The following is a 12,393-nucleotide window of genomic DNA, read 5'->3' as shown; positions in this document are numbered from 1 at the left end:
GCCTATGTCCTGAATGGTATTGTCTAGGTTTTCTTCTAGGGTTTTTATGGTTTTAGGTCTAACATTTAAGTCTTTAATCCATCTTGAATTAATTTTTGTATAAGGTATAAGGAAGGGATCCAGTTTCAGCTTTCTACATATGGCTAGCCAGTTTTCCCAGCACTATTTATTAAATAGGGAATCCTTTCCCCATTTCCTGTTTTTGTCAAGTTTGTCAAAGATCAAATAGTTGTAGATGTGTGGTATTACTTCTGAGGGCTCTGTTCTGTTCCATTGGTCTATATCTCTGTTTTGGTACCAGTACCATGCTGTTTTGATTACTGTAGCCTTGTAATATAGTTTGAGGTCAGGTACCATGATGCCTCCAGCTTTGTTCTTTTGGGTTAGGATTGTCTTGGCAATGCGGGCTCTTTTTTGGTTCCAATGAACTTTAAAGTAGTTTTTTCCAATTCTGTGAAGAAAGTCATTGGTAGTTTGATGGAGATGGCATTGAATCTATAAATTACTTTGGGCAGTATGGCCATTTTCACGATATTGATTCTTCCTATCCATGAACATGGAATGTTTTTCCATTTGTTTGTGTCCTCTTTTATTTCACTGAGCAGTGGTTTGTAGTTCTCCTTGAAGAGGTCCTTTACATCCCTTGTAAGTTGGATTCCTAGGTGTTTTATTCTCTTTGAAGCAACTGTGAATGGGAGTTTACTCATGATTTGGCTCTTTGTTAGTCTGCTATTGGTGTTTAAGAATGCTTGTGACTTCTGCACATTGATTTTGTATCCTGCCTCTCAGACCACATTGCAATCAAACTAGAACTCAGGATTAAGAAACTCACTCAAAACCACTCAACTACATGGAAACTGAACAACCCGCTCCTGAATGACTACTGGGTACATAACAAAATGAAAGCAGAAATAAAGATGTTCTTTAGAACCAATGAGAACAAAGACACAACATACCAGAATCTCTGGGACACATTTAAAGCAGTGTGTAGAGGGAAATTTATAGCACTAAATGCCCACAAGAGAAAGCAGGAAAGATCTAAAATTGACACCCTAACATCACAATTAAAAGAACTAGAGAAGCAAGAGCAAACACATTCAAAAGCTAGCATAAGGCAAGAAATAACTAAGATCAGGCAGAACTGAAGCAGATAGAGACGCAAAAAACCCTTCAAAAAATCAATGAATCCAGGAGCTGGTTTTTTGAAAAGATAAACAAAATTGATAGACTGCTAGCAAGACTAAAAAAGAAGAAGAGAGAGAAGAATCAAATAGACACAATAAAAATGATAAAGGGGATATCACCACCGATTCCACAGAAATACAAACTATCATCAGAGAATACTATAAACACCTCTATGCAAATAAACTAGAAAATCTAGAAGAAATGGATAAATTCCTGGACACATACACCCTCCCAAGACTAAACCAGGAAGAAGTTGAATCCCTGAATAGACCAATAACAGGCTCTGAAATTGAGGCAATAATTAACAGTCTACCAACCAAAAAAAGTCCACGACCAGAAGGATTCACAGCCGAATTCTACCAGAGGTACAAGGAGGAGTTGGTACCATTCCTTCTGAAACTATTCCAATGAATAGAAAAAGAAGGAATCCTCACTAACTCATTTTATGAGGCCAGCATCATTCTGATACCAAAGCCTGGCAGAGACACAACAAAAAAACAGAATTTTAGACCAATATCCCTGATGAACATCAATGTGAAAATCCTCAATAAAATACTAGCAAACCGAATCCAGCAGCACATCAAAAAGCTTATCCACCATGATCAACTGGGCCTCATCCCTGGGGTGCAAGGCTGGTTCAACATATGCAAATCAATAAACGTAATCCAGCATATAAACAGAACCAAAGACAAAAAACCACATGATTATCTCAATGGATACAGAAAAGGCCTTCGACAAAATTCAACAGCCCTTCACGCTAAAAACTCTCAATAAATTAGGTATTGATGGGACATATCTCAAAATAATAAGAGCTATTTATGACAAACCGACAGCCAATATCATACTGAATGGGCAAAAACTGGAAGCATTCCCTTTGAAAACTGGCACAAGATAAGGATGCCCTCTCTCACCACTCCTATTCGACATAGTGTTGGAAGTTCTGGCCAGGGCAATCAGGCAGAAGAAAGAAATAAAGGGTATTCAATTAGGAAAAGAGAAAGTCAAATTGTCCCTGTTTGCAGATGACATGATTGTATAATTAGAAAACCCCACCATCTCAGCCTAAAATCTCCTTAAGCTGATAAGCAACTTCAGCAAAGTCTCAGGATAGAAAATCAAGGCTTGATTTAAATACTTCATTCGAAAAAGCAATCCCAGGTATGCACAAAAATAAGTTAGGTACCAAGGTACTAGAATGTTTTCTATAGTGTTGTTTATAATAATGGAACAATCTGACATAAGCTGAGGAATTGATTGAATGCATTATGGTACACCTGTAAGATAAATGGTACCAGCTATGAAAATTTTACTTCAAAGTAAGGTTGTAGTAAAGAGCTGAAACAATATCCATATCAAATCTTAAGTGAATTAGGGGGGATTATAACATTACACACACTGCACAGAAAGAATATACTACAGACAGTAGGAATCATCTCTGAGAAGCATAATTTTGGGATATATTTACTTTTTTGTGCTTTTCTTTTTTCTCAAAAATTTCTACAATGGATATACATTACTTTTGGAATTGATAAAAATAATGCAATAAATGTGATTTCAAATAGACTTTGCTCAGCCAAGAAGCTGCCCTCCACAGATGATGCTCATTTTAGGCAATAGCAACAAACACTGAAGTCAGCAGTTAGAGGAAAAGGATTTCACAGGGTCCTATGTCTAGAGTAGCGGCAAAAATTAAGTGCAAGATGCACCCATATCTTGGTAAACTATACAATAATTTCTCATGCCCCTCTCTTCTCAAGTCCCCATCTCCTAAACTAGACACACTAACACAAAAATTTGTCCCCAACAAATGAGCTGTCAAGATGGGTTGTGCAGGCTTCAGAGCTAATGAATGTCATCATTGCTGTCATTACGAGTAGTCTGTAGGCAATACAGTGTTCTTTCTCCCTCCAAAAGTAACAATAAAATCATGTTTGTTTGTTTTTTAAGTATTCAGGGTAAAAAAATAATAAAGCAAGAAAAGATCAAGGGGGCCAAGTTTTGAGGATTAATTCCATGTTTTAAGGGTAAGAAAGAAAACAGATACACAGGACTTTCTTTTCTTTTCCTTCCTTCCTTCCCTCCGTCCCTCCCTCCCTCCTTCCTTCCTTCCTTCCTTCCTTCTTTGCTTCCTTCCTTCCTTCCTCTTTCTTTCTTCCTCTTTCTTTCTTCCTCTTTCTTTCTTTCTCTTTCTTCTTCCTTCCTTTCTGGGCATGGTGGCGCATGCCTTAATCCCAGCTACTGAGGAGGCTGAAGCAGGAGAATTCCTTTAACCCAGGAGGCGGAGATTGCAGCGAACTGAGATTGCACCATTGCACTCCAACCTGGGCAACACAGAGAGACTCCATCTCCAAAAAAAAAAAAAATCCCTAAACTATGTGGTTCAGAGAGCTTCCAGGTTATTGAACACATCCTCGTGCCAAGCAGAGCAGTGCACACCAACTCCAGAGGGACAGAAGCTCCTGTGCTCAGAACCCTTTTGGACCTCAGCCGATGTATCTCTTTATCTGCCTGTTTATCTGTATCCTTAATTATTTCCAGTAAACATTTAAGTGTTTCCCTGAGTACTGTGAGCTGTTATAGCAAATTATTGAACCTAAGGAGAGGGTCATGGGAACTCCTGATTTATAGACAAGTGAGGCAAAAGTGTGGGCAGACCAGGGTATGACTCATACCTGTAATTCCAGCACTTTGGGAGGGTGTAATGGGAGGATGACTTGAGGCCAGGAGTTCGAAACCAGCCTGGGCAACATAGTGAGATCCTCATCTCAACAAAAAATAAATTAGCCGGTGTAGTGGTATGCGCCTGTAGACCTAGCTACTTGGGAGGCTGACGAAGGGGGATTGCTTGAGCCCGGGAGTTCAAGGCTACAGTGAGCTGTGATTGTGCCACTGTACTTCAGCTTGGGTGACAGTGAGACCCTGTTTCAATAATAATAATAATAACAGTGCAGGTAACCCAGAGAAGCAATATTGGTGACTAGCATCCAAAGTTGGAGGAAGACTTATGGAACTGAGGCCTTAATCTGTGGAGTCTGCATGCACTCCAGGTAGTCATTGTCAGAATAAATTCAATTGTAGAGCAGGGTTCCCCAATCCCCAGGCCACGGACTGGTACCAGACTGTGGCCTGTTAGGAACGAGGCCACACAGCAAGAGGTGAGTGGTGGGAGCGAGCATGACCACCTGAGCTCCACCTCCTGTCAGTTCAGCGGCATCATGAGATTCTCATAGAAGCGTGAACCCTATTGTGAACTGTGCATGTGAGGGATCTGGGTTGCACGCTCCTTATGAGAATCGAAAGCCTGAGGATCTGAGGCAGAACAGTTTCATCCCGAAAACATCTCCCCTACCCCACACCCCCCACCCCCAAAACCATCCGTGGAAAAATTGTCTTCCGCGAAACCAGTCCTTGGTGCCAAAAAGGTTGGGAGACCACTATTGTAGAGCACCCCGTTGGTTCCACAGAGAACTAGAGAACTGGTTGTTATGGAAAAGCCACACATCTGGTGTCAGAAATACTGTGAGCAGAGGACACAGCATTTGCCTTCTAGGGCCCTCTGCCCCAGGTTGCTCAGGAGCTCTGTGAGGCAGCGTGCCCAGGCAGCTGGCATTCCAGCATGGACTGCGTCTTCTCTAACAGGGTGGGGTCATTTCCGCACTGCTGGGTGGTCCTCGGCAGCACAGGTGAACATGACAGGCTGGATCACTGGAGAGCAGGCAAGGGTGGTTGTTCCAGGTGGCACTGCCAGGGCTCAGCATGGACCCTGGGGAAATATGGCCTCCCAGAATGAGCACTGAGGCCAGGACGAGAGGACAAGGGTTAGGATGACAGGGGCACAGGAGGGTCTCTGTGCAGGGAGGCTATGAAGGCCTGGGGGTGAGAGACCCCGGGCCTGCCCGCCTGTGAACTGTGAAAAAGGGAATGAGCCACAGGAGCCCAGAGGACCAGGAGCCTGCAGGGGGTTCTGAGCGAGCCCTCGGGCTGAGTCACCTGTCAAGGCCACAGTATCTGAGCTCAGGGCCCCCAGCAGTGCCCCAAGCCCCCACTGTGTGGGCTGCCCCTGCCTGCGGGGCCACTTCAGGTCGTACCCCCGACCTGCTGACCTAACTTTCTTACTCTACCGCCGAATCCCTGGGCTGTGTTCCCTGCTGCTGCCAGCCTGCAGATTGAAGGGACAGCCACCTCCTAGAGACACAGGTAGAAACCAGCCCCCTGGCAGGGCCCTCCTTAGCTAAGGACAGTCACATGGTGCCATTGTCCCAGCTGCCTTGGAGGACCTCAGCTCCTGGCCAGCTGCACCCTAGACCAGCTATTATTTTATTCTCCATTCCCTTTCTTTTCCATGTGGACCCCACACAACATCTCCGTAGGAATGAAGCAGACATGCCCCACCCCCAACCATCATCAGGGACGCATCTTCACTCAGCCGCCTAATAGAAATGACCATACTGGCTTTCAGGTGGACAAACACCATGGATCGCATGGGAGAGGCCCTCAGGCTCTGCCTGCACCTCTGCCTCTTATGAAGGCTCAGCCCCTCTTCACCGTTGCCCCTCTGTGGGGTCCGTTAGCTCCATACGGATGGCAGGGAATCGGCTTTCCAGAAACTCATCCTTTCCCTTTTATTTTCTACAGCTGCCCTTGACTTGCCCTTGACCCATTCTCTACTGAGGCTAAAACTCTTCGTCTTCCCCTTCACATTCAGAGGTGCTGTTTTTAAGCAAATATTCGATGAAGTTCAGTATTAAATTCAGACCAAAGACCAACAGGGGCTCCCTCCTTCCTTTCTCCTCTGGGGGTGTGATCTGGAGTTCCAGTAGCTGCCACATCTGGCCTGCATTTGAATGAAGTGCACAGCTGATCCTGCAGTCCTGCCGTGCCACCGCGTCACAGGTCCACAGCCTCATGCTACGTGTCCTGCCCTCAGACACCCAACTTTGGTTCACTTTGTCATGGGCTCTGGACCCTCACATGGGTGCAGACACCTGTGGAGACCTGCAGAGTCCTGCAGGGCCTCTGTTCTCACGGTTGCATACAGATCCAGCTGCTCTCAGAGTCCCCCTTAACTCCCTCAAATACTAATATTGGGATTACTCACACCTTGTGCTTCTCATTGCACAATCCAGTCTGAGACTGGGGCTGGGGACACACCAGGAAGTCTCTGAATGCTCTGCCTCCTGTGTCCTCACCCGGGGTGAGGGAAACCCTCGGGATCATTTCCTGTGTTCTCCCCAAGGGATTAAAACATTCGAGCAGAGCTTTGATCATCTGAACCTTCAGTGGCCCTCTCCCATACTGTCCACTACTACCTTTGCCCCACCAAGTTTCATGATGTTTATTGCGTGCCTCCATGGGCCAGGCAGGCATTTTACAAACATGTTCTCTATCAGTCCTGGCAGCATCATATGAGGGAGACACACAAGACTACTAGGCTGGTAAGGAAGGAACTCGGAGTCATGGGCAGTTGGGATTTCTATTCAACTCTGAAGCACGTTCTCTGCCCGCCCCACAGTGCTCCCCCAGGGTGGGTTGTATTGTGGGGACCCGCAGGAGCTGCAGGCCTTGGGGCTCACCATGCCTCCAGTTCACTCGCGGCAGTCCTGCAGGCAGCGGATGTTCTCCCAGGTGCTGTAGGCCCTCAGCCCCACCACCAGAGCCTGCAGTGAGTGACTGTTGACCAGCTCCTTTCCCTGGAAGACATCTTCATCCAGGAGGGCCCCGGCATACCTGCGGGACAAAGCAGAGATGTGTGATGGAAGTGGCGGTGCACCCAGCACATGTGTGAAGGAGCATTATCTGTGAAGTGCTATAATGCTATTTGAGGAAAGAATATGATGTCAATGATACATATTTTAAACTGTAGGTAGTCACTAAAAAATAACATTTAAGACGCTACCTGCGGAACACTAAAAATTATTCAGTTAGTCAATGAAACACAGGAGCAGAGGGAAAAGGGAACAAATAACATATGGGATAAATAGAGAAAAAGTTGCAGGATAATATTCTAAAACTCTATGTTTGTTGATAGTTACATTAGGTGCAAATGGTTTAAACAGTACTATTTAACTTGGAGATTGTCAGACATGATTTTTAAAAAATCAAGATTCAACTAGATGCTTTATACAAGAAAGCCACTCAAAATACAAAGACAAATAGGTCAAAAGAAATATAACAAAAAATTTATACCTGCAAACACTGCAAACACTAACCACAGGAATAGCAGAGGCTTGTGGGCATCTGATGTAGACCCCAAGGTTAAACCTGCTTCTCCAAAGTCTACCAAAGTCTTCGTGGGTCTGTCAAAACTGTCACCCTGCACCATGACTGTACCTGCAACCATGAGTCTCCACCACATCGCTCTCCCATTGGAAAACCTCTCCTTTGCTTTCTTTTCAAGTTTACTTTTCTTCCAATCCATTTATAGGCCTCACTACTCATGCTGACATCTGTCTAGGCACTCCTTGACTCAGCACAAAGCGGCCCCCTAGGCTCAACTCTCCTCTTATTTTGGTCTACACACATACAATCATGTTCCAAATTATTTTCTTTTATCAACACACACAAAAAAGTTTCATATGCCTCTTGTATTTGTAACTTTTTAATTCCACTTCCCTTGGAAATTCTGTAACTTACAACAATAAAGTATACCTCAATTCCACTCCCCCATCCACTTTGCTACTGTTGAGATTTTATATATAAAGATATGTATACATATTACATATATAGATACAGATCTTCTGCATGTGTTATAAACCTCATGGCTATTTTTGCTTTAAACAACTTATCTTCTTCCCTAATCAACAATATTGAGAAATAATATATTACAATGATGCATTCATTCAAAGTGCACCACTTGAAGAGTTTTGACAACCGTACACACCCATGACAATAGCATCACAATCAAGCTACAGAACAAAATGCCTCATGTCTTTTTGCAGTCCATTCCTTTCTTTACTCCCACCCCAAGGCAACCACTGATCTGTTCTTTGACACTATAGATGAGACGTGTTTTAAGTAAACTGAATTGCAGAGTATGTGTTGTCTTGATTCTTTCAATCAGCATGCTGTTTTGAAATTCATCCACATTACAATATGTATTTGTAGTTGTTCCATTTTATTGCTAGTAGTACTCTAGTCTATGTAATGCACTCATCACATTCATTTATGCATTGACTTGTTGATGAACATTTTGGTTGTTTCTAGTTTGGGACTACTGCAAATAAAACTGTTAGGAAAATTCATGTACAATTCTTAGAGAAAATACATGTCTTCATTTATCTTGAGAAAATATATTGAAGTGAAATGGCTCAGTCATACGGTAGATGCATTTCAAACTTTTTAAAGAAACTGCCAAATAATTTTTCCAAAGTAGTTATGAAATTTTACACTCCTACCGGCGGTGTATAATAATTATAGTTGTTCTACATTCCTGCCAACAATTGGTCTTTACAGTCTTTTTAACGTTAGTCATTCTAGTGTATATGTAATGGTATCTCCTTATGGTTTGAATTTGCATCTGTAAAATGGAGATATAATTTCCTATTTCATAGGCTTGTTGGGAAAACTGAGGCTCAACTGAGGTAAACCTACCTGAGTCAAGGTCCCACATGTGTTAGGGCGGAGCTAGGATTTAAACCCAGGCCTCTCTATTCCTAAATAGCATGCTCTTTTCATTATAAATAATGTTCCTGTCAGTGCCCTGAGCAAGTTTGTGGCATTTTCATCTATGCTATATTACCATCACCCATGCTCCAGACTGTGACTATAATACAATGACTCTCAGAGAATCTCAGAAATGGGCATTTAAAAAACTGTATACATGATTCCCCATTGATCTCTCCAATCACACACCCCCCCACTTCTCCCCATTCCCCAGGGGTGGAAATAGGTGGGAAATAAGGAACAGTCTTTAAGAAACGGATTGTGAGAGACCCCAGCCAAGCTTCCAGCTGCCAGATGGAGAGGTGCACCAGTGGCTCTTATTCTTTGTTGTACCCTTATATTTGTTTAACCAAGGAGTCTGAGAAGTCTTCCATGTTCAGTGTGTTTTAGAGTACAGGAGGAGCATGTCTTAAGAAAATCTGATTGAGAAACCCATGGTGGCCCAAAACATAAATTAGGAAATAGGGGGATTCTGGAGGCAAAATTATTTCTCATTTCTAAACATGTTTATTTAATAGGTGATGTCTCAAGAAATGCAAGGTATTTGTTTATGGATTACATCCATTCAAAGAACAGATTAAACAAAGTGTTAGATCTGTATTAGTCTGTTTTCACACTGCTAATAAAGACATACCTGAGACTGGGTAATTTATAAAGCAAACAGGTTTAATAGACTCACAGTTTCACATAGCTGGGGAGGCCTCACAATCATGGTGGAAGGCAAAAGGTACGTTTTACATGATGGCAGGCAAGAGAGAGAATGAAAGCCAAGTGAAAGGGGAAACCCCTTGTAAAACAATCAGATCTCATGAGACTTATTCACTACCACAAGAAGAGTATAGGGGAAACTGCCCATATCATTCAATTTGCTCCCACTGAGTCCCTCCCACAACACATGGAATTATGGGAGCTACAATTCAAGATGAGATCTGGGTGGGGACACAGCCAAAACATATCATTCCACACCTGGCCCCTCCCAAATCTCATTTCCTCACATTTCAAAACCAATCATCCCTTGCCAACGGTCCCCCAAAGTCTTAAGTCATTTCAGCATTAACTCAAAAGTTTACAGTCCAAAGTCTCATCTGAGACAAAGCAAGTTAAAGCAAGTCCCTTCTGCCTATGAGCCTGTAAAATCAAAAGCAAGTTAGTTACTTCCTAGATACAATGGTGGTACAGGCACTGGGTAAATACAGCTGTTCCAAATGGGAGAAATTGGCCAAAACAAAGGGCTACAGGTGCCCTGTAAGTTCAAAATCCAGTGGGGTGATCAAATGTTAAAGCCCCAAAATGATCTCCTTTGACTCTTTGTCTCACATCCAAGTCACACTGATGCAAGAGGTGGGTTCCCATGGTCTTGGGCAGCTCTGCTCCTCTGGATTTGCAGGGTACAGCTCCCCACCCCAGTTGCTTTCACAAGTTGGTGGTGAGTGCAGCTTTTCCAAGTGCACGGTGCAAGCTGTCAGTGGATCTACCATTATGGGGTCTGGAGGACACAGCTGTACTAGGCAGTACCCCAGTGGGGACTCTGTGTGGGGACTTCAACCCCACATTTCCCTTCCACACTACCCTAGCAAAGGTTCTCCATGAGGAGCCCCACCCCTGCAGCAAACTTATGCCTGGACATCCAGGCATTTCCATACATCCTCTGAAATCTAGGCAGAGGTTTCCAAACCTCAATTCTTGACTTCTGTGCACCTGCAGGCTCAACACCACATGGAAGGTACTACCCCCTTTAGAGGGGCTTGTACCCTCTAGCTGTACCTCTGCCACTTTTAGCCTGAAGCAGCTGGGATACAGGGCACAAAGTTCCTAGGCTGCACACAGCAGGAAGACCCTGGGCCTGGCCCATGAAACCATTTTTTCCTCCTAGGCCTCCCGACTTGTGATGGGAGGGGCTGCTGCAAAGGTCTCTGACATGCTCTGGAGACATTTTCCCCATTGTCTTGGGGATTAGCATTTGGTTCCCATTACTTATGTAAATTTCTGCAGCAGGCTTGAAATTCTCCTTAGAAAATGGGTTTTTCTTTTCTACTGCATCTTCAGGCTGCAAATTTTCTGAGCATTTATACTCTGTTTCTCTTTTAAAACAGAATGCTTTTAACAGCACCCAAGTCATCTCTTGAATGCCTTGCTGCTTAGAAATTTCTTCCACCAGATACCTTAAATCATCTCCCTCAATTTCAAAGTTCCACACATCTCTAGGGCTGGGGCAAAATGCCACCAGTCTCTGCTAAAACATAGAAAGAGTCACCTTTACTCCAGTTCCCAACAAATTCTTCATCTCCATCTGAGTCCACCTCAGCCTGAATTTCATTGTCCATATCATTATCACCATTTTGGTCAAAGCCCTTTAAGAAGTCTCTAGGAAGTTCCAAACTTTTCTCCATTTTCCTTTCTTCTTCTGAGCCCTCCAAACTGTTCCAAACTCTGCCTGTTACCCAGTTCTGAAGTCGCTGGCTACGTTTACAGCAGCACAACACTCTACTGGGACCAATTTACTCTATTAGTCCGTTTTCACACCACTGATAAAGACATACACAAGACTAGGTAATTTATAAAGAAAAACAGGTTTAATGGACTCACAGTTCCATGTGGCTGGGGAGGCCTCAAAATCATGGCAGAATGTGAAAAGCATGCCTTACACTGTGGCAGGCAAGAAGACAATGGGAGACAAATGAAAGGGGTTTCCCCTTATAAAACTGTCAGCTCTCATGACACTTATTCACTACCATGAGAACAGTATGGCAGAAACTGGCCCCATGATTCAATTATCTCCCACTGGGTCCCTCCCACAACATGTGGGAATTATGGGAGCTACAGTTCAAGATGAGATTTGGGTGGGGACACAGTCAAACAATGTCAAGAACACACCATCATGGTAAGATTCATGAGAAATACCACAATATATCTAAAACCAAAAAGTCAATGAGATGGCAAGGTTCTACTTATAAAAGTTTATTTTGTATAAAAGACCAAACTAGACTTTTTGGCAATAAGCTATTAGAATCATATTTTTTAAAGTCTAGTGCAAAAATGGCAGGGATGAGTAACGTCCAAGATGCTTAACTATCCTGAACTTCATTTTTTAACAGAGAAGACTGGTGAATTTCTGCAAACTGTGAAGGGTTATTACACTCATTCATTTATTCAACAAATATTCATAAAGTCTAACTTTGTGCAAGGCATCATTTCAGCTGCTGTTGTAACATTAATCAAAAAAACAGAGAAAAATCTCTGTCCTGTCGATTTGTCTTGAGACATTAAATGAGTTACTACACATGAAATCTTAGGACAGTGCCTGGTAAATGGCAAGCATTTGAATATGTGTTAGCTATTTTCTTAATTTTACCACTACAGGTATTGGGTAAATGGAGATTGCCCAAGAGAACAAGTGAATCCAGTTGAAAGACAGCAGCAGGGACAATGCTGTGTGTGGCCCCTCCTTCCCTGAAATACATCCTGGACTGTGCGAGCTGCCCATTTGGCCTGGAATAAAGAGGAGAGGCAGACCCTAAAATACTCACTTTGGCTGGTGCACTGAAA

At 43.3% G+C, this 12,393-nt stretch overlaps 1 protein-coding gene across 1 annotated transcript in view; it reads right to left on the bottom strand.

Annotated features, from left to right (window-relative positions):
• The window catches only part of ACOXL (acyl-CoA oxidase like), a 371,685-nt gene that overhangs the window by 188,550 nt on the left and 170,742 nt on the right, over positions 1-12,393 (bottom strand). Inside the window, 1 exon segment of the mRNA XM_030921547.1 lies at positions 6,759-6,912. Within this exon segment, the coding sequence (XP_030777407.1) occupies positions 6,759-6,912 (154 nt within the window).

The sequence above is a fragment of the Rhinopithecus roxellana genome, chromosome 17 (assembly GCF_007565055.1).
Source record: "Rhinopithecus roxellana isolate Shanxi Qingling chromosome 17, ASM756505v1, whole genome shotgun sequence".
NCBI lineage: Eukaryota > Metazoa > Chordata > Mammalia > Primates > Cercopithecidae > Rhinopithecus > Rhinopithecus roxellana.
The sequence above is the reverse complement of the archived record's forward strand: the minus strand, read 5'-3'. Positions and strand labels throughout refer to the sequence as shown.